The 23,554-nt window shown below is 40.7% G+C and overlaps 1 protein-coding gene across 1 annotated transcript; it reads right to left on the bottom strand.

Annotated features, from left to right (window-relative positions):
- Nucleotides 1–5: 5 nt before the first annotated feature.
- On the bottom strand, nucleotides 6–23,554 carry AKR1A1 (aldo-keto reductase family 1 member A1). The gene is made up of 9 exons (XM_005238404.4): nucleotides 23,422–23,554; nucleotides 19,570–19,665; nucleotides 13,248–13,367; nucleotides 11,388–11,539; nucleotides 8,486–8,681; nucleotides 7,656–7,855; nucleotides 6,548–6,620; nucleotides 5,553–5,639; nucleotides 6–2,066 (listed from the first exon to the last, which is right to left on the bottom strand). Exons 2-9 carry the CDS (start codon nucleotides 19,657–19,659, stop codon nucleotides 2,001–2,003), a joined length of 984 nt encoding a protein of 327 aa, XP_005238461.1. The 5' UTR covers nucleotides 19,660–19,665; nucleotides 23,422–23,554; the 3' UTR covers nucleotides 6–2,000.

Below are 23,554 nucleotides of genomic sequence, written 5' to 3'. Positions count from 1 at the left end.
AGTCATACACAGAGTACAGTATTTATTTAAGACACGCAAACGTGCAAGTGGAAATACATGCAACAAAGCCACTTTCCTTGGCAGGATGACTGCTGTTACAATTCTACATAGCACCTTCAAAGTAAAATTGCTTCCCTACTGATCTGCAGTAAGAACTGTATTCAAAGTCACCCGTGCTTGGTTTGAAACCAACAGGGATTTAATTTCCCTTAGAAGGAAAGGTCCACTCTAGTAAAAGAATCCTAACTGAGCTGTAATGGCTTTCTCCACTGAGGTGCATTCAGCAGGAATTAGGAAACACTCTCCTGAGGAACAGAAGTTCTTTAAATTTTACATAAGGATTACAAAGAGCAATAAACAGGTTTGTTCCAGTTCAGCTGCATGCTGTGAGGCCCAGGGCAGGAAATACTTGAGGAGGCACCATGCTTGAGATGAACATAGTTTTGCCATAGACCTACTGTAAACGAGGTTATCAAAACTAAAAGAATTCAATTCTTCAATTTTTGCACTATTTGAATACAGAGGATTATTCTTCTAATTCTATGTTTGTTATTGCTACAGGAAAAATAAGTGTTCTTTATCTCACTTAACAGTCAGTTAAACTTTCTTTATCCAGCAGCAAACACGGAATCATGCCTATGACCGTCTCTGAATGGCATCCACAGATCTGAAAGAGTTCCTTTGTTTTAACTCTGAGAGGCTTTTAGAAACTCTGCCTTGCTACCCTGTCCGCAGCAAGGCATTTGCGCATTAAACCTATTTTACAGGTAGAGAAAATCAAAATAAAGTGTTAACTTTGCTAAGGCCACAGAAGGTATCACCATCAGAGCACCAGTAGGTACCAACGCCTGATGCCCTTTGTACTTGGATGGCTTAGACAATTCATTATGAGACTGAAACAAAATAAAACAGCTAGAGTTCCAGTCCTCTCAACAGCATATCAGCATTCAGTAAATTTGTCCCTGCCAGGGAGTAACAGACAGACATGGCAAGTGGGAAGACAGAGGCACAGGAAAGGTAAATTGCTTGCCCAGTTTTACCAGCAGGTCAGTGGTAGAAGAGGAGACAGGACCAGCTCTCCCAAGCATCAACCCAGGCAGCAGTCAAAAACAGAACGTTACGTGGTAGGGGCCCTCTGACAGGCCTTTGCTCTTACTGCATAGTCAGGAACTAATTTTGTGACCTTCCAGTACTCAAACTGGTCATCTTTGGTAAAGAGACACCAGGCAACTTTACAGGAAAAACAGGATTTTTTTTACAAGACTTGCTAAAAAGTTCTCCAAGCTTTTGTGTTAGGACAATCAGAGCTACTGTCAGAGCTGAAACCTATCCATGTGACAAGCAACAGAAAGGATTTGCCTGAAGGCCTGCTCCAGGTTATGCATTTATTCTCCTTAAATCTACAGACAAATTAAAAGAAAATAGAGAATTCTAAGTCCCGCAAGTACTCTGAGGTGGATAAAAAGCACTGGGCAAGGCTGGTTACTTGGGTTTTAATGAATGGACATAGTGCAACTGTAGCACTTTTCACTTTGTTCCTGTATAAAAAATATCAATTCTGATGTATCAAAGTTGATGGCTGAGCAGTTGTTTAGTCTTAAAATGTTTTCATGCCTTCACCTTTTTTTTTTTTTTTTTCCTTCATGGTAATAACTGAAGCTTTCAAAACTGTTTCACGGGCAGTAAACCCAAAATATAGCCCTAGCTTGATAATGACATGTTTGGAACTTGATTTAGATTCCCCACCTTTTTATCTAATCTCCAAAATATTTGATGCTTCCAGGAGCAAGCTTGCAGTCATTGTAATAAATCCACAAACTTTGACATGGAAGCTACAGTATGTCCAGAAAGGAGGTCAATTAGAAGCAGTACATTGTAAGCAAACCTACTCAGGAAGGAAGGTTTTATTTGGACAGGGTTTTTGACAGATTGTGGCAACAATTATTTTGTGGAAGGGCATGCAGAGGAGCATGTTACTCTAACACCTTATTTTCTAGTAGTTAATAGGGATCATTGAAAGGGTAATGGGGGTGTCCAGCATCTCTTGCTACTAGTTTTCCATTCACCTGCAAAGTAAACAGACTCAAGTCAGGAAGATAAAAATCTGTTTCTTACTCTCCATTTCAAATTCTGCATGGTTTAGATTTCTAAACCTTCACATTCCAAACATCAGGGAGTATCTTCTTCAGCTTAAGCAAGAGCTGTTCCCTCTACTCCAGAGTCCTCTTAGTTTTCTTGAAAGACAAATTTAAAAACTAATTTAAAAAGGAGATAGAATTCTATAGCCTAGAGCTAGAGTCTTTCAAGCTGCTGAGACGTGAAGAATTAAATTAAGAATAGTTAAAAGCCTTTTGCCTTGTAGCTGTTGAGTAAGTGGTGTAACACACACACTTCAAAACACTTTACTGGAGTTGAAGCTTTTTGCCCAGGTTCCCATGATAGAGAGTTGCTGGGCTGCCGATTTTACAGATGGATAAGATGAAATACATTGAAGAACTTGTTCAGGGTCATCTACTGAAGCTTAATAGTGTCACTGAACTCCTTCATAGCACTTTTTGTTTAACATTTCCACAGAAGACAAGCTTCTCCAGCCATACAATGGGAATACTGAAACCACTATTCACAGATAAGGAAACAGAGGATCAGGCTGGCACGAAAACAGACGTAGCCATGCAGAAATCTCAGTGCCTACATCCCACCTCTAAGCATTCAGATGCACAAGTTACACTTCTAGTTGCATTAAGTCCACTGCAACACCCTCAGCTTCTGAGGAGCCGAGATAAAACCTCATTCCTCACCAGTAATGTCTGGGGAAGTTCAGGTGCAGCATTGGTAAAGACATACATACCACCCTGGGTGACAGACGAGCACAATTCAGCTAAAACCTAATTTAGGCCACTAATGACTAAACAGAAGTTATGTTAAGATAAATAAATGATTTTTGTATGCATAAATGACGTTTAAAGATCACTCAAAATGTTACAGGGGCAGAAGGAACCCACAGGGACTTTCAAACCAAGTGTCCACCAGCAAGTCCCTCTTAGCTTCCAGTATAAAACCTGCATTTCAAAGCAACAACTGGAATCCCCAGTAATGAATTGTTTACAGTGACTACTGAAGTGCGAAATTAGTCACTTGAGGGCACCACAGAGCAGAAAACGAAGATGTTAAGGTTTAACATTTGACTGATGCTCAGATTAAAGCTGAAATAAAGCCCTTAACTGAAGGCAATTCTTAAACTGTGGACAAAAGTATCATTGTATTTTCAGGTTTCCTTATATTCTCGAGAGCCAACAACTTCCTTGTGTTTCTAAAATGTATATTCCTCATTTTTCCCCCCAGTTTCTTCCCTCTGCATACTTCACTACACAGAACAGCTCTTCAGGTAAGCATTCTTGTTCACAGCATGCCAAGACAGCAGCTGCCAGAAGCAATGTCTCACACAACTGATTCCAGTCTACCCCAGGAATTTGAGGAAAGGGGGGGAGGTAAAATCAGCAGTGAACACACTGCAAGTCAGTGGTAGCTAACTATCAAAAATAGGCAGATCATCATGTGTACAACACCATCACCTTCCTCTCCTGGCTTGCTAGTCATTCAAGTTTCACTTAAGTATATTCCCTGGTCAATTACATGTTTCCAAAAGTTTGGATTTCAGGCTGGTGCAAGGCCGTTTCCAACCTCTATTCAGACAATGAACTGTTAACACATAAAGCAACCTAAATCGTATGTAGACAATGTAATAGCCTCTCCTCAGGCTTTACAAAATACAATGTGGAGAAGAGTGGCACAACTGTAAGAACTTGTGGTGACATATCAGTAAAATAAGGCAAGGGGAAATGGTCTCATCAGTTATGATAGGAGCTCTGATACCACTGCCATATCACACTTTGAAATCTAGACAATGTAAGTTAGATTCATAGAGGAGATAGGCATGAAAGGTTAGACAGGAATTTTAATTCACAGTTGATGAAAATTCTTTCCAATAAGCCCAGAAGGGATGGGCAGGAGACAACAGGTTCCACTAGAGATCTTACAGCTACAGAGTCGTATTTTAATTCCCATCTTGCTTCTTTCTGTCTCTATCTGACAATATGGCAGTATCTTTGAAGCCCAGCTGCATCACATTCACCCTTTTTCTAGTTGGATGGGCTAGCACTTTGAACTGTATTTCATCTCTCCTTTGTGAATCACTGTAATCTGATCAGGTCTCCCAAGTAACAAAAGCACATCAATTATCCTCAGCTCATCCAAGCCAGGCTATATTCTAATGTATTTTGCAGTTTCATTAATAAAACAACTTTGTTTGCAGCATGAGTAGCAAAACACTTGAAAGAAACATACTGTCAGCAGCAGGTGTGCTTGTCACTACCACATTCACACAATTCAGCAGCTAAGCTTGCACTTCGGTGTACAGACTCGTGATCCATAAACACAAGGATAATTTTGGTTGCAGCGATGTGGGCGTTTATATTTATGCACACATTCTGAAGCAACCATAAAGTTAAAAGCATGGTGGCTTTGAAGATCTCCTAAGCCCCAACAGAACAAACAGTGAAAGCTGGAACAAGTATCTACCCTTGATATGAGACAGCCATTCACCACACGTTCACAACTTCTGTTTCCTTACTCAGACTAGTCACTGACACACTCTCAAGTAGTCAAAAACCATTCAATAACAAATCCTGGAGAAATGCTTTCCCCAAAGAAAAAAACTATAGCCAGTAGCCACTGACTATTGAAGAATAATTTACAGGCAGACAAACTCTGAAGAGGCAAGGGTATGCTTGACAGCTTCCGAATTTGCAGAGACACCTACTGTATCTATGCCGTGTACTGTATGACAGAGAAGGGATAAATCACTTCACACTTGTTGTAGCACTGTTGCCACATGTTGGTTGGTGTTGCACCAGGGGCTGGCAACAGCTCTCTGTCAGCTTCCTGTCAGAAGCAGGACAGTAGGAAATGAGGAACACTATGAAGACAGAAGACAACAAGGCACTGACTTTTTTTTTTTTTCAGTGAAGGGAAAGGAACATGTCAGCTCCTTTAATATAAGAAAAGAAAGACTAAGAGGATGACTTCAACATTTACAAGGCATTAGTTTCTCTAATAACAGAATCGCATCTGCTGGTACATGAGATGAGGTTTCATGTGGCAGAGTAAACTACTGATACTAAAAGATGCTGCAGCTAATGGATTTGGGAAGAAAAATACAACAGCCTAACCCAAACTCCCTACATTGCAGGAAGGTCATTCCAACAGACTCAGAAAGGAGGGACATCCAGTGGAGGGGAGTGGACAGATTCCCGTATGCGACTTCCAGGATGGAAGTGGAGAACTAACAGCATCCTGAGTCTTCACTGATCTTAAGTTTATACCATAAATTAGATGAGAATAGTTGGAAAAAGGAGTACTTCTAGAGGAATGCCATGTAGTGTTCTTGCAAGTAAGTAGTTCTGATGAGGGCAGTAAAAGAAAGAAAACTGCAAAAACCCAAAGATGTGGCCACATGCACATAATGAAAACTATTAGAAACATGAGAAATTTACCGTAATCATTGGCACAATGTAACGCCAGTTTTTATTCAGACTTCCAATGTGGCTCATCTCCTCTTCTGTGAGGCTGAAATCAAACACCTGAGAACAAAAACAAGAGGCTTTATTAAATAACCATAGGTTACCATTAGTTTGGCTTCCGGTTGTGAAGTTGCAATGAAACCCATTTTATAAAAAACACCAAAACAAAGGTTTAAAGTCTGAGGTGCTCATACTGCATAGCTCTCTTCCACAAAAGCAAAAAGCAGTGGGACTGTTCCTCCAAGTAAGTGCTGCCTATTCAATCAATATTCTGTTCCCACGTATGTCCAAACCTTGAGTAACTGCAGAGACTACTGGAATTTCTTAAGATTTCTATCAGTATACTAGATGGCAGCATTTGGTTTAACAGGAGTAACAGAGAAACAACTCCTAACTTAAAAACAAGTACGTAACCAGCCAACCTGTATGATTAAGGGCTGAAAAAAGATCGCAGGAGGTAATTCAGAGACCTCCCTTCAAGACTATTTCAAACCAGAGTTTTCAAATAATTTCTAAAGAGAACTGTCTCTACCTCAGAGCAGAAGTGAACCACCCTTATTAATTCAGCGTCATTAGAATGGCAGTTTGCTGCAGAAATATTCACCAGCCCTCACTTGCAGGCTAAAGCAACTATTATTCATAAAGAAGAACCACTGACATAATTAGAAGACTCCCTTGTTCAATAAAATCATATATCAGATGAATTTCAGTAAAGATTTTCCATTTAGACTTCTACAAAGTACGTTCTTTACCTTTTGGTAACAAGACTATGCATGTGCACAGATGTACGCTCACACACTTAGTTGCTTAAAACATAACAAGTACATTTTCCAGAAATTTCTACCCTCCCAAGTGTGTGCATACCCTGACGAACAAGTATGAACCAAGTGCCTCAGCCTGTTGCCCTGGAAGTACATTACTCACATGAAAGGGCATTGCTGAAACTTCTTTCCTCCATTTAAACTTACCTGGAGATTCTGCTGAATGCGAGCAGGAGTGACACTCTTGGGAATGGCAACCACTTTACGCTGCACTTGCCATCTGTCAAGAGAAGAGGGATTTTCTGTTTGTGCAGCCCACGAACCACGATATTTATTTCGGTTGAGTAATAATTTGTGGCAACAGAGATGCCACTTATGTTTCTATGTGAAATAAAAATACCCAGAAGAGGGTTGACACAGCACCGTATTGTGTTAGGACCTAGCATGTCCAAGCTCAAGCAAGACAGTAGCCACTAGACTAATCAATGAGAGCAAGATGTTCATGCCTTTGAACAAGCAAGCAAGTCTCAGGTGCTTTAAGCTAGAAACCCAAGAAACAGAAGAATTTACTTAAGCATTTTATGCAAGTTCTAACATGACAATCACTGAGAAACTAAAAGAAAACCCAGATCCCTCAAGTGCCTCTCTAGTGGCTTGAGCACAAAATCTTGAACATGCTCAGCTGGCAGGGTAACCTGCTGCTGCCCAAGATTGTGTCAGTGATATTGATAGATACAAAGCTAAACAAAAAATGAGGACAGAAATCCAGTTTTACTTTACAGGGTGCTGGTCTCATTCTGGATACCACTCAATCATCTTGTTTCCCAGTATCCAATAGCTGGCTTTTGCTGTATGAAAAAAACCCCAGCAAACAGTTCTTCAGTGCAAAGGAGGAAGTCCCTTCCTCAGCCCCACTTCCCAGGAGCCCACCTGAATGCCACAGCAAGCATTCAAGGCTGCAAGGAACTGGCCACATGCAAATTCAAGTAAGTGGCACTCAGGTGTGGCACACTGCTGCCTTAATTGTCCTGCTGCTGTTTCACAGCAGAAAAGGTAGTGAACTGTCCCAGGCATGCATCCAGGCCCTGAACGGACCCCTCTGTTCTAGTCTGTCCACCTGTCCTAAAGCAGGACCAACTCTACCAACCCTGTAAAACAAGCACAAAATGGGGTTTGCTTTTGGCACTCCCTGTGATTCTAACTCCCTACCACTGCAGAAAAACATGCACTTTAAGTAGATTCCTTCTAGCTTGCGTGTTTTGCTTTCTTTAAGGTTGAGCCCCAAATGCCACCCTCTCTCACAGTCATTCTGTACCTGAGGATGATCTGGGCGGGTGACTTGCTGTATTTTTCTGCCAGTTTTTTGATCCCAGGTTCTTCTAAAAGCACAGGCTCATCTGGGTGTTTCCACATGCGATCTGGAGAACCAAGGGGACTGTAGGCAGTGACAACCAGTCCTCGTTTCTGGCAGTGAGCTATCAGCTCGTTCTGAGCTAGGTAAGGATGGCATTCTACCTATTAAAATGACCCACAATGAGTGGCTGGAGAACAGGTATCAACACAAAACTCTAAACAAACAGGAAGCCAAAAGCACAGCAGAACCAAACACAACACAGGAGGCCATTCCAGATTCTGGAAAACCTTATAAGGATAAGGTTTAAGTTAAGTAAGTTAACCTTAAGAGGATAATTTACCACCAGGAGAATGAAAAAGTGTCTGGTAGGTTAAGTTTACAGGAAAAGGAGAACAGATTGCCGAAGTTTAGAGTGTTGGATTTTCCCTATGTACCAAACAGATCATCCAACGACCAAGGAAGCTCTCTACAAAGAGGATTCAAGTTACTCCCTCACAACCGTTCTTTCTTATAGACTAAACTGTTCCTCACAGGGAAGATGAACTCTTCTACAGACCTGTTCAACTAAGCAGGTATAAATGGCCACAAAAAATGGCTACAGGCCTCCTCCCCAACAAACTGATCTGCCTGCAGAGACTGCTTCTATGTCCCTATGCCTGCAGAGCTGCCATATTTTTTCCTGTACATAAAAAGCTGCACCCTTTGTGCTAAACACATAGCATTGGTTTGCAAATTCTTCAGTCTTATGGACAAACAGGCAAGGTATTCATCCTCTCCTTTATTCATCTTACCTGCAGCACAGCTGGTTTGACAGTAGCCACACTTAGTACATCATCAATCTGACGACTGTTGAAGTTTGACAGCCCAATGGCTTTCACAAGACCTTTTTCTACCAGCTTCTCCATAGCTTTCCAGGTATCCTTGTAATCAGTGTAATCATAACGCATTGTGTTATCAGGATTCTTTGGGAAGAGATTGTCCCCTCGTCTACAGCATCGAAGGTAAAAATGTAAGTACATATACCACATTATTTATATTATGTTAGTTCAGTAAAATAAACCTTTCTCAAAGTATTCTTAAAAGCTTATACATAGTTTGCAGGATAGAATACAAACAGAATTTTTCTGTTGAATTCCATTTTGCTGACTTAACCTGTAAGAAATTATTTCACATACAGTCTTTCCTATGTAAACTTGTTATACAGCACTTTGAACTACTTACCTATACGGTATGACTACACAGAACTGATAAGCCGCTGTATACACAGCAGCAGCTTTTTGCCAACTTGGATCCTAGCAAAACAGCTGATTTAGAGAGCAGAAACTCAGAGGGCAGCTTTGGTTTTCCAATTTGTTTTTGAGAGAGGACTGATATTCTTCATAGCCTGTCTGGAGCTGCTACCAAAGGGATCTTGATTTAAGAGCTGTCTAGGAGAGACTGTACTCAAAGTACACTGGCCTTCCCGCTCCCTCTGAATTACAGAGTAACCGTGTCAGTACTCAATACAAGCACAGATTCTCACAGAAGTCTTAACATGAACGTGCTGCTGATAGGTTGGGCTGATAGGTTTCCAGTTTGTCATACCAACCCATTAAAAAACAGAGTTTAAAAAGAACCCCAAAACACACACAAAGAACGTGGTTATGCCAGGTGACACTACCACACTGCCAAAGGGCTATGACTGGCGTCTGAGCAGTCCATGCTTGGAGGGGTACAAGCAATTCCACTGGAAGAGTGCAGCTCCGTAACCACTGCAGGACTCTGCAAGCTCAGGTCTCAGGGACTGCCTTACATTGCTCTAGCTAAGCAGTGACCAGTGTGAGAGATGGCAGCAGCTGGGGACAAGGGGAGATGGTTCTTATTCATGTCATTGATAAATCTAGAATCAAAAGTAACTGAAAGCTTTATGAGCTCCCAACGGAGAAAAGCAGCCTCCTATGTTGAGTGGTATACCAAGTAAGTTTAATTTTCAAGACCTAAAGGCACTGTGATTTTCATCCAGAAGTCTATTTTAATTTCTGTGTAAGTAACATGTTTGCTCAGTTTCCCAATATAACAGGCATTATAGATAACCATGCATTAAAACCATTGAAGTAGAGCTAATGCAAAACTGGAGAGTGAACAGTTTCCAATGAGAAAACATGAAACTGCTTTATTAGAATGTCAGTTTTGTCAATAGTTTCCACAACATCAGGCAAATTCAAATATTAGTAATATCTCAATATACATCATTATGTGTTATGTGTTATTAAAGCAATGTTTAAGGGTTTTTTTTCAATCAACTGGAAAACAAACCTGTTTCACAACAGGGGGAATTTTTAACAGTGCTTCCTCCAAACCAGCTCTAGTTGAAAACACTTCCTCATTCTGTTATGCTGAGGAATACGTTTATGCTTTGAGCATCTGTCCTCTTACTGTTAGTGTTGTATGCTTTGTAAAATTCAGTTCATATGACAAAAAGGGGAAAAAAAAACATTCTCAGATTAGCCGAACAGACAGAAGCTCCTTAACTAACAGGGTTTCCCCTGTTGAGTGAAGTCTCCATGCAAACATCTGGTCAGGAGATTTATTCCCCACCTGCCTTTTCACTGATTGTAGGGATGGGAGGGGGGCGGAATGACTGCTTCCACATCTACAAGAAAATAAAGCAAAGAACTCTGCTTCTAATGGGGTTGTAGGACAAGCGCATTTAGCACTTAACTGGAAACTTTCTCAATATGTATTTCCTCAAATTGTAGAATTACTGCAACTAAAGTGTCATAAGTCATTTTCATTTCTGCCTCACACAGATGCCACCATGATACTGACTGTGCTCAACCACTCCAGTACAGTTGAAAACCATTGTGAAATGTGTTTGTCTTCTTTACAAAGCACTTAATTCTCATTTTACAGATAAGTGAAACTAGGCACAAAGCAGTTTCAGTATTTCCTCAAGGTTACCATATTGGTCAATGGCACAAGCAAGAATAGCTGCCACACTTCCCCAATCCCTAGAGGAAGACAATAGACTCTTTTAAACTTCTAATACATTTTAAACGCAACAAAGATTTTACCTCACAGCAAGCCAAATTTTCCGCTAGTATAAGATAGCAAGCTTCAATATGGAAACTGGTGCCATAAAGCTTCATTACTTTTTCCCAGTTAGGCTACTTTCAGTTACCTAACTCCGGCACCCATGCCAAACTGTCAGAAGTTTAGTGATCCTAATCCCATTACCTAGATGTGCTCACTATTAAAAAAAATAAGTAACTGCTTAAAGATTTTAAATAAAGACTTAATACTTACATTTCCAGCCTCATCGTTGCTAAATAATGAGAACAATTATCCCTTTTCTACTTACAATACTTCTACACAAAAACAGTTTTGTCTCTTCTACTGTGTGTTTAGACATGCTACAAATCTAACTAAACAAATTCCCACCCAACTGAAATTCAAAGAAGAATTAAATTTGAACAATTGTTTCTATGAATGAATGGACCAAATATGACTAAGTGTACAGGCTATGGGTAGAAAAGAGCGTCTATATGACAGTCCATAGGACTACACTATATTAGCCACACTGAAAAACATCTTGCAGGCAGTATATACAGGAAAATATTCACAGCTCAGCAAGAAGGTCCTCAGGATATAACACCAGCCACTCATGTAAAACTGTGGTTTCTGCATTCTGTGCCCTTTCCATGTAGAACTTACTCAAAGGCATGAGGCCAGTGCATGAGGTACAGGTCCAGGTAATCCAGTTTCAAATCTCCAAGTGTTTTCCTTACTGCTGGCTCTACATCTTCTGGGTGGTGCTTAGTATTCCACAGCTTTGATGTTACAAACAGGTCCTCCCTTTTAACAACCTTTAAGAAAGGGAGGAGAGCATAATTTACTGGAACAAGTTCAGAAAAAGAATTGCAGCAATTTCCCAACTAGCCTTAAAACAAAGAGAACAATTTAAGTTTGGGGTTTTTTTTTAATAAAAAAGGTTAACACATAGAACCTAAAATGTAAACCTTTCAAAAATATACCGGATGGAGAAAAGCAAGAGAAATACACACACTGGGAAGTCCTAAAATACACCAAATACTTAGTAATTTATTAGAAGTTCTGAAAAACAAAACAATCCTCTTCATGCACACAAGCTTTTCCAAATTTTCCAATGCAAGGGTTAAAGCCACTCCTAAGTGTGATGTGGCCAAAAGAAAGATTACTTCGTTTATTCATATGTAAATTTTGTATTTTCTGTTTAACAGTTCACATAATCTAGGCACAACCAGCTAACTTACTACATTCATCACATGTTATAAACCAAGAATGCTTCTCATGGAAAAAGCGTGGGAAAACAAACAGAAGAAGTTTCCCCAAACCTCTGCACTTGAGTTTCTAGGTTCTGGAAAGAATGCACTAGGAACTGAGTGCCCTGTACCCTGTATTGGAAGAGTAAGACCCAGAAATTAAACAGAAAGTCGGTTAACTAGAAAGCATAAAATGCAAAAGGGAGATCATACTTGGCAAACTGAAGCACAGAACACCATCAGAGGGCACTTCTCACTGTCTTACAAGTGACCAGATTGCACTCAAGTCTGCATTTTACAGAAGCTGGAATGATTAATTCCTCAGTTTCTCTCCTCCAATCATTCTGTTATTTTTGTGTTTCATATATGGCTGTTGTGTTCAAAGAGAAAGGTGTTTTAAAAATTCTACTTTGAAGTTAGCTAGCTGACATGAACTGAATAAGAGTCCTATGCTTCCCTCTATTAGTGACCATACCTCGTAGGAAGGAATCCCTGGGGCAAGCTGAAAACAACCTCTCTCAAGCTAATCACATAACCAAGAGATTGCCCCAAAGCCAAGGCAAGAGCAGCAGGAAAGTAAGAACTTTCTTTCCATGGGCTCTGAGGATGTACAGGTAATCCTTCCGGCCCCTTGGGCCAACAAGAGCAAGGGGATGAATTTAAGATTCCACCTCGGGTCATCCATAAGAATGCCTGTCACATTACATAATATTTAGGCCATGGATCCTCAGGTGCAGGTCCTTGAGTCACACCAAGCCTTCAAACGTAATCACGGTTTAAAAAAAAAAAAGAAAAAAGGAAAACAGGTATGTATTTACTCGCTCATATTGTATCTATAACCAAAAAACCCACAGTCACTGAAGTTGCTGTGGCTACCCACCATTGCACGCTATTCTAGACTGGCAAACTAGAGTAACTCTTCATATAAATCATGGCAAATATTTTAAATTTTAACCACTGATTCTGGGAACCTCCAATTTTTGAACACCCAGATCAGATACTTTGCAAGGGGAAAGGTTAGGCAGAGAAATTAAAAAAAAAACAAAACAAAACAGAAAAAAAAAAAAAGCGCACAGCATTTTCTGTAGCTTCCGTGCAAATAATCCTGACAATCTTTTCTCCTCCTGACAGCCAGTATGGATACATGAGGAGAGACAGCCCTCTTTCATGCCACAGGAAAAGCCACAAATGTTAACTTTGCCGTCTACTTTCAGGTCACAGCTGTACATTTTGATACAACACACAGCCAGCTGGGTGATTCTTGTGTTTTTACCTTGTTGGGCCCAAAGCATTCCTGGAAAGCCTCACCAATCTCCCCTTCATTGCTGTAAGCTGCTGCGCAATCTATGTGGCGATAACCCACACTTAGGGCGTATTTCACTGCTTCTTTCACCTGTAACCAAAAGCAGATTACCCAATGCCATCAGTGAAAAGGGACATATCACTGGGGAAAAAAATATTTAAAAAGTTAGGGACCTAGTGAGGAATACCCACAAAGTACAGAGCTATGTAAGGTCACGAGACTCAGAGCAGGATATGGTCTTCTGTGGCACAGCCTCTAGGAGTGAAGACCTAATTGCTAGCAGATGCTCCAAGAGTAACAAGAAAACAGACTGTGCACAGGTCAAGCATGCAAGAACTCACTAGACAGAACAGGGATTCATTCTTAACTACAGTTGTTACCCTTCTTAAATGTAAAATGAGCTTTAAGAAACAGTTTTCAAATAAATCCTAGCTTAGGAAGACAAACTTTCAGTAATTACAAACAAATCACTGTCAGTCAAACCTGGAAGATACTTCTTCTCTCCCAGTACAGGAAGAGCCTGGTTTCTAACTCCAGAATTGCCAGAGCTTGAGTTTCGTTCAGTTGCTCACACTTAATTTCCAAGATAATGCTGGTTTATGGCACATTTTTCCTTCATGCCTCATTCCCACTGATTGCATGACAATGAAAGTCACTATACTGCTGAATATTGACCCATGGCCTGCAGGGAATCTCCTGATGATGCTCACAACTTGGCATTTTGCTTTCCACATTGCTGACATGGAAGGTGTTGCCAACAGCAACACATCCCTTGCTCCATGTGCATCAGAATGGTTGAGAACCAAAGCATGATACTTTGAATCTGGTTCTCCTTTTGAAAGCTCCAGTGAAGCACAAGCGCAAAACATTTCCACATGTGGGCCTCAGATATGGAGCAAAACTAGAAACCGAAGATGGAAACACAGAATGGCATCTTTTCGAGGATTCATAAATAGATTTTGAATAAAGATTTTTAATAACAGATTGTGCAAGAACCAAGAATTACTACAGATTCCAATGTAGTCATCATCTGCTGTTAGGCTGATGTGCATTAAGTAAGATCTATTTCATTTAACTTTCAATGGACAGTAAGCACACGTTCTCCATTACATCTACCCACGTGAAGTGCTACAGTAAAAGTACAGCTTAGCTTTACAGGGATTTCTATACATTACTCTTCACTGACTTGTCTCTCAAGATGGTGGGAGATAGTCAATTACTCTGTGTGTAAGGCTTGATGCAATAGGGTCCTAATGTATTTATAGAGATTACATCTCTCATCAAGAGATTTAAAAACGTGTCCACAAAAGCTAGGGAGAGTTTGATTTCTTTCAACTTAAGCAAAGTACTAGCATTTTCCCTTTTAAAGCTGATATTAGTTAACAACAATTAAAGACATATACAGTTCTGCTTTCAGATACTACAGAAAGACAAGGGGGAAATCAAATGTAGAAAAGATCTCTCTTCTACTAGTAGGTTTGATTTGTTTTTCTTGTCAAGAACTGCAGAGTAAAGGCAGACACAGGATATTCTGACCGCATTCTTTGGCATTTTGACAGGAAAACCAGAATGTAGACCAGTTTTCCTTAGCCAGAATCACAAAGCACTTACATTACAGCACTGAAGTAAGCTCTTCCTTTCTCTAGCAGGATGGTATTTACAGTCCTTGTTTCACCTTGACAAAGACATTCCACAGAAGGTCACTACAAAGTCAAGGTCATGGTAATTCTGAAATTACTTGAGACATATTAAAAGCTTTTAAGACTCAATATCCACCCTCCAAAAAGGTGAAGAGTTGTGGAGCTGAAGCAGAAATGAGGGGAAAAAAAGCAGTGTTCTTTGTCTGTACTAATCCTCCATTTCCTCTATCAGGATAATAATTTATTTTAATGCACACAGGCACAAAATTTGCCATAAAATGAAAGTAGGCGCCACTTGCAGAAAACTAGGGATAAGGCACTCCAAACACGTCTCTGCAAAGCAATACACAGGAGGCTGTATTTCCATATCAGTGCGTTTTGATAAATTTCTAGCACTGAAAACCTGCAACTGGTCATTTAAATAAAGTTTGGATTTGGGCAAAATCTGTATCTGTGTAAACTACTCTCAGCTCACTCAGACATTCCAATGTGAACTGAGAGTTCCTGTTCCACTCAAAAGGCAAAGGATCACGAGATAATGTGCAAAAAAAGCATTTCTGGAGGGGAAAAGAATTAATATGTAAATGTAAGAAGAGTACTTTGTTTTAACAGAAAGTTTTGTATTTTTGAGATTATATTCAGTCAGGTACATGTATTTCCTGGGGGGCAGAGGACAAAGAGAGAGAGAGAGAGAGGGGAAGAGAGGAAGACAACAAAAGCAGTTGGAGATTCATATGCATATGGATGTGTTACAATAGCCAAAGGAGCCGTCAAACTTTCTATATGTTCTTTAGTTTAGCCTATCAATACTGCTATGGAAGGAGCCTTTAGAGTTCAGTTTTGCATTAGGCAAGTTGAGTCACACAGCCTAAGTGTGACTCCCCAACCTAGCATCATCTAACTGTAGAAAGTAGGTCTGAAAGGATCTTGAGACATCATGTAGTCTATCTTCATACCCCACAGCAGGGCCAACTAAGCCTAAACCACTCCAACACACATTTGCCAAAACCATTCTTGTAAGTGACAGGCAGTCTATTCCAATGCTTAGGTATCTTTATGTTCAAAGCCTTTTAGATGTCTAACCAAGATTGCCCTGATGCCACCTTGGTGATGTCCTCACAGACATGAAATCCATAGCTCACTTCCCCTTTATGAGGGCTTTTTGCACATTTGGAAAGCAGCAGCATACCTCTTCTCAAACCTCTCTTGACCATCTACCTGTAAGCGCTTCCATCTTTCATGGCAACTCACCTTCCCTAAACCCTGCATCACTGTTGCTGCTGTCTCGTCAGCTGGTTCATGCTTTTCTTGAAGTGGTTTGCACCAAAACAGACATTATATTGCAACTGAAGCCTTACTCTCCTTCATTGTATAGCAAAGTCCTAGGACCTACACTCCTGTTTATACATCCTAGCAAGGGACCTGGCCTTCCTATCCACCCTCTTTTGTTTTTGAAGATGGAGGAAACACAATATTGCTAAAAGTCAGTAGCAGATTCAGAAGCAGAATCTGTAAGTCCCAATTCATTACAATATCCATTACTAGATTTCTAGTTCTTCAAATTGTCCATCACAAGGTGAAAAACTAAAAAACCCTCTTGAACTCTGTGTTGCTTGGAAATATAATGTGACTAGGGAGCCTCTTCTGCACAGCCTTGTGTCATTATGAAGAGGCTTCTCACTCTAACAGTTCCAGTCAATAATACTTGGAAAGAAAAGGCTCCAACAGCCTCCCCTGCTTCCTGCAAAGTTGTCACATTCTAGCAGTCCAAGTACGTTTGCTGACAGGAAGTAGGGGGGAAAAAAACCAACAGATCATCAGTCCACATGATACTCTTGATGCAATATGACCAGACCATAAATGTTGCTCTATCACAGTTTGTACATACTGTACAAAAATTGGCTGAAAAGGAACTCGGACCACCACATAATTAATGCCAATTTAAGAGCTGATGTTCCTTAAACAGAAGTTTTGCCTCCTGTCCATCAGACGTTGAATTCAAGCCCCTTCGCATATACCAGCATAGTAAATTTTTGTGCACGTAACCAGGATTCCCTGTATTGCCTAACAAACTTTTCCAGGAACCAAGAAGTCTCCTCCATAGCTGCAATTCTGTCACAAGACACCCAGTCTGACTGGTTTTCTGAGGTATGCATTTCCTCTTCAGCTTTCTTGAAGTTTCACACAGAAATACAACTTTCCTAAGCCCCATGTCTCTCTTCCCCACAGAATCAGCCTCTGCCACAGCAGGTCAGACTGTTCATCAGGTGGGGATCAATCCTCCAGGTTGAAAGCATGGACCACTTGAAAGAAGAGAACAAAGCATTAAAGGATTACAGATAATCAAACTCCAGTATTAAAAAATCATGCTACTAATATTCTTGATGTTCTTGTCTGAATGGACTTCTCTTTGAACTCATTTCATGTTGCCAGTTCATAAGCTTCTGTACTGTGTTCCCTTCTGTTCAATAGCCCACCACCATGTTCCTATGGTAACGTGCAAACCAAATTTCTCTTCTAGCATTTGATCGCTTAAGACAGACAACATCCAATTATTTTATAGCATCTAAACCCTACAGTCTTCCAATAATTCCCCTCCTCAATTCCTACTGTCTAGAAAACTAGGGCTGCAATGATGCCTTCGCATTCGACTGCCAAGATCTGCCTACAAAGTCAAGACTCATTTAGCATCAGGAATAGTAACAGCAATAATAAAGAAATTACTCAAGAGTTAAGTCAAGACTGTAAAGCAGCTCAGCGAGGAAAATAATTACAATCTACAAAATATTCACCTGAAATAATTTAAAAGCCATCCACTCTTGCTTCTAATGCAGCCCTTGCACAAAAGAGCGTTCAATAAATAGCCTCTACGTGGGAAACAGCTAGATTAAATATAAGCAATGATAATTCTTCTGCTCCTCTAGGTTTTTGGCCCTTAGTCTTTAATTCATAATTACAGTTACTCTCCCTGAATGACATCATGTCCTTTAAAGGCTAAATCATTTGGACACTCTGCCAAATTGCTGCTATGCTTCTGAATTTTCAAGCCATAAACAGGAATTTTTGTATTCCATAGAAGTATCAGCAGCTTCTGTAACTCTGGCCATTTTCACTGCAGTTTCTAGGTTTTTTTCTTCAGTATATTCTAGGAGTAAGTCTTTGAAGACAGTAGGTATTCCAAAGAAGTGATGCCCAATGACTTCCATGGGATCCCAGAGAAGATGGCTGCATCCCATGTGGGGTTCAGCTGCTAGAAGTGCTGCTTACTATGCCAAAATCCATCTGAATTAGGTTTAAACTATGCAGAAGCAGGATTTTTCCTGGTTCTTTTATAAGACCACACTTTCCTCAGAACAGTCAGTGCACAAAATAATGCATTCCTATTTTGCTTAATTTCAGGCATTTGTTTTAGATAATGTACATTTAACTGTTTTGGGTGTGCAGAAATTCATCCATTAAGTCCCTGCATGTCAATAAGCTTAATTCAGCTATCAGCTGATGTTTGAAGTGACAGAGCTGAACATCTACCCTTGTCCTCATTTACGAGGTTGACTGAGCTCTCTCACCAACTCAGGTTCCACATTAGCACAGCTCCTATTCCCAACAGATCCACTGTCCCGACAGCTGTTTGGACAGGAAGACCAACAATAAAATGGTTCTGAATAGATTTCATTTTTATAGCTTGTTTCCCACATATTCCTCTGCACGGGAGAATAGCACAACATCTTGAGACAGGTTTTAACTTTCCCTCTCAGTCTTGGGCACAACGCCATCTGACATCCTCCAAAAATCATCATGAAGCTAACACAAGTGTAGTGGCAAGAGACGCAACATTTACTGCGCAGACATGCAAAGGTACACATAATGCAAAAGGCATTATAAACAACAATAGCAACTAAGAATTCCACCAAGTGATGGACATTGCCTTTCACAGCAAGTATGTGCGATCTCTTCCCCCAAGAATTTTTCTTTTAAATAAATGAAACAGAAAGGAAAAGACAGACAAGGGGGAGACGTATTATACTAAGCAAGCAGTCCATAGCATGCAAACATTCCCACAGACAGTTTCTAGTAACACACAGAATCATCTCCCAGTGTGGTGTTTGCCAACTCACTGCATTTAGAAGCACAGTGAATGTCTAATGACACATTAGTCTTCTTAGTCTAAAAGCAGAATGACCCAAGCAGGTTCTTTGTTTTCTTGCTGACTGCTGGAACAGGACTTATTACAAGAACAACTAGAGCTCTTGCCTGCCAAAATAATGCTTTCAGCTGAGTCATCACCCCAATCCAGAGGGATGTCTGGTCAAACTGGGAGCCTGAGGATTTACTAGTGGAAGAGTCAGGCACCATAACATAGGTACAGCATTCTCCCTGTCTCACCCTCCTCATTGGTCTCTTTCTAGCTCCATCTCCCAGGGCACCACTGCCTGAGGCCTGGGTTAACAAGTATTAAGGGATCTGCTGGTGCTGCTTTTGTGCCTTAAAGTCTTAGTCATGGAAATACATACATACATTCCACTGACTTCAATGGATGTAAGACTAAAATCACGCAAGTGAAGAATCCAGGCCTCAGATCCAGCTTCTTCAAAAAAAGTGCACAAAACACAAACACTAGTTGAGAGCACAATATTGTATTGTTCTTTGCTTACTTGGCCACGGTCACTTTTCCAAGTTCCCAGTCCTATGAGAGGCATCTTCTGCCCAGTGTGGAGTGCAATGAAGTTGCATGCTGCAGACATTTTTGCCTAAAGAAGAACAAGAACAAAGCGAGTTTTGCAGCAATTCAGTAAGTTGCAACAATTTACCTTTTCTATGCAAAACCAAGTATGTAAGATCACAGAGGTCCGCGTCATGCTAGAATAAAGATGAGGTAGGCTCTTTACAGTTTTTACCCGTATAAGAGATTAACAGCTACCCTGGAGACACTAGAAAAGAAGCCCATTTTCTCCTCTTCCTTCTAATTCTCTTTTCTCCTTTACAATGCACAGGTTTAAGATTTCTCAGAGTTAGCAAGTACAAAAAGAAGCATCCTGCAATAACATATTATTAAAAGAGAAGCTCAAGTGAAAACATTGTGGTGTTTTCTTTTCAATCAGCAGTATGCATTGATGAGGCAGAAGGGAGTAAGAGATGTTTGTCCGCCCTCAGTGTACAGTAATTGCATAGGACTGCTACACTAAGTTTTTCTCTTTTACCAGCTAGCTCAGGAACCAAGCTCTAATTACTGCTGCAGCTGGGGATAAACACACTTTGTCAGAAACAGCTGGTGCAGACCTGATACAGGCAGGGTTTTGATTAGGAGTGAATGGTAAAGGCATTTATGAAGGCATAGCCCAGAAAAAAACCCAAAAAATAAAAACATAATACTGCAAAGACCACTGCTGGAGGATCCATCCCATCTTTTTATGCTAGATACATGCTTTGTCACCCTTGAATCCCAATTTTCACCAACTCAGAGCTGAACCACAGCTCATTATCAAGACTGTCTGGCACTGTGAAGAAAATCAGAAACATTTTGACTTCCTGTGCAACAAGCAAAACTGTTTATGAATTGTTATATACCTGCAACAGGCAAATGCTACCAAATTAGAAGGCTACTTTTATTTTTTTTTTCCAAACACTAAAAAAAACCCTCTCTGATGTGAGGTCAGTTCTAGCAGAGGACAAAATTGAGGCACCTTCAAAGGTGGACACTAGGAAATAACACCTCAGTACACAGATCAAGTAAAAGTGGTATGTATATAATTTTTTATCACTCTGACATAGAACTAGAAATAGCTGTGTGCAAAGTGATGCATGCAGTAGGTCCTTACGTATTCGTGTGTTTTGAATCCCAAAATAACTTCGTCTTCCTGCTCTTTTCTGTCTCCCTGCTCATTCAAAAAGGGACACCTACCTTTTAAAGAGCTGAAAGATTCCTTGTTCCCATGCTGTCAAAAACTGCATGTGGACTCTGATAGAAATTTGAAACTAAGAGCTCAACTCTTGCATAAGATGCATTTCAAGTGCAAACAACATGCAACAGCTAGCATTGCTATTATAGAACATGTCATACACCTGATTTCGCACAAATTCACAGTAGTGTTCTTCCATTACTAAAGGGAGAATGAAAAAACATTATGTAAAGTCAATTGTCACTTTGAGCCTGTGCTTCCCTCTCATGCTTTAGCACTGTGATATCTGAGCATTTTCCCTGTGAAATTCAACAGAACAGAAGTCCAGCAGGATCTTCCACTACCTGTTGCTGGCTTTATAGCTGCTGCAAACAGCAACCTCCTCACAGTAGCAGATTTTTATCAAAAAGGAAGGTTTTCTAGTGTGTTCCAACATCCTCACAATCTATCTCAGAAACTGCACTCAGGATGAGCCCCAAAACTGGCTAGCTGATTTCAGCAGAAGCTGAGGAAGTTACTTCCCAAGTTCAGCTGTGTCCAAACTCATTAATGTTCTTTGTTTAAAAAAAAAAAAAAAAAACAAAAAAAAACTAAGGGTGGAAGCATGCAGTGTTGACTGAATGGCTGACTATGTAGGAGGAATGGATGTTTTCAAAGCAGAGCATTCACCCAGCACACTATCCCAGAACAGCTCTGTCCTTTCCATGTTACCATTTTCATCAGATAATTAAGTCCCAGCTGATAGATGTATTCACACAGAAAGTTTATATTTTTTATTTCTTGCTTATCTTCTCAAGCCATATTTTTGTAGATTTACAGCAGACACCAAACAGCGTACTTGCTGTACAGAGAGACCTAATAGAGTAGCTGGAGCGATCCTGACCTGAAGGTCATTGTACACCAAGGAGTTGGTGATCCACATAGTCAATCCGAGTAAGTGCAGGCTTGTCTTGTGCTGTGTTTTGTGTACAGCATGGCCTTCAGGCCTGTGTTGTCAGGGTCACAACCCATGGCTGCAGGATAAGCTCAGCAGCTAGTTGTAACAGGGGAGTCTGCAGGTAGCTCACACTTGGTACCTACAATTACACCACCTACATGTGTCCTTGCCTCCATCAGAAAAACCAGTAAGTTCTCATGTGAACACCCTTTCTGTCTGACAGTAGAAATGATGAATAGGGTTGTTTTCTTGTAAAAGAATCCCTAATAGCTCAAGTGACCAAAACAGGGTAACCCCTTCTCTGAACTGGGTCTACACAGCATGCTGCACATGAATCAGCTGTTCAACAGGAGGGCTGTTCAGTGTTGCATGACTCAGGGTCCCACCAGCTGAAGGGATGTAAGATTATCAACATTATCCACTTTCTTTATAGGATTACTTCTAACAAATAGCATTTGAGATTATAATTTAGAGAGCCTCAGTGTCTTTGTTATCAGGATTGTAATGGACCAGCACCTCTCGGTGCAAAACAGCAGTTAAACACAAACTAACAGCTCTGGATTTGCTCTGTGATGTATTAAGTCCAGGTATTGGTGCTGAAAGCAATCACTGGTGAGCCAAACTGTGGGTTTAAGTCTATTTTTTGGGGTACAGGAGTCAAAGAAAGCAAAATGACAATGCTAACAGTTTTCTATTCCAAGTTTGCATAGCAATTTTGTAGCCAGTTATAGGCAAGTGGGTGCTTTTAACCTGCATTTAGTAGCCCAAATAAAGGCACCTTCTTACATCATGCAATACAACTAAAGACTTAAGGGCTTTTGATTCACATTGGCCTATAACACAAATAAGTGAGCAACTGTATGCTTTACACAACTATGTTACACAATCATTTTAAATACAACAGTACAGCTCAAAAGACAAGGTACATGTTTAACCAATAACTAGCATCAGCACATTTTCTAAGAACCTTCTATGCTTCCTGTAACAGTTGCATATTAAAGTTGCAGAGAGCAAAAGTACAAACTCTAGGAGAACAAAAACATGCCAGAATTAAGAAACACTGGAAGAAAATACAGTAACACTTCCCTCTCAAATTCTTCCCCTAAAAGGGAGATATAAGAGAACTACAGTATCTACTAGCTACCATTATTGGGTTCACTAAAAAGCTAGAAGCCTTTTTTTTAGGAGGGCAAAGACAAAAATAAACACAGAAATGAACTAATTCTGGACAAGTATGATGTAGGTTTGGCTTAACAATACCCACCTATTGCCACATTTTCATATAAAAGAGCTAAAACTCTGAGTAATTCAAATGTAGGGTAAGCAGTCTGGCCAGGAGAATACGCATTAATAACCAGAGAAGCATAAACTGCACCTGCACATCAGCCCACAGTTACAACTAGTTTTTAATCCAAAGCAAGGAGCCCTTCATCAGCCAAGCACGCATAAATATGCGTTAAATTAATACGCATAGTATGCAAATATCGAAAATACAGACATCGCTGCTGCTGAATCTTGTAGTACCCTGCAAATGGGAGCTAACCCTCCACATTTTGTCTCCCCAAAGGCACCCCACAGCGCAGCAGCGCGCCCACCTCCCCCTTATCGGGCGGCCCAGGGAGGGTCCTCCCCGCGGCGGGTGGAGATACGGAGCCCCCCGCCGCACTCACCCGCACAGTGCCCGGCCTGCACCGCCCGCACGCCGCCTGCCTTCGGCCAGCGCTTCCGCTTCCGGCCGCCTGGGGCTCGGCGGCGGGCGCCTGGCCGTGCTGAGCAGCCGTGACCTGGCTGAGACATGCGGGG

Source organism: Falco peregrinus, chromosome 10, assembly GCF_023634155.1.
Source record: "Falco peregrinus isolate bFalPer1 chromosome 10, bFalPer1.pri, whole genome shotgun sequence".
Lineage (NCBI taxonomy): Eukaryota > Metazoa > Chordata > Aves > Falconiformes > Falconidae > Falco > Falco peregrinus.
The sequence above is the reverse complement of the archived record's forward strand: the minus strand, read 5'-3'. Positions and strand labels throughout refer to the sequence as shown.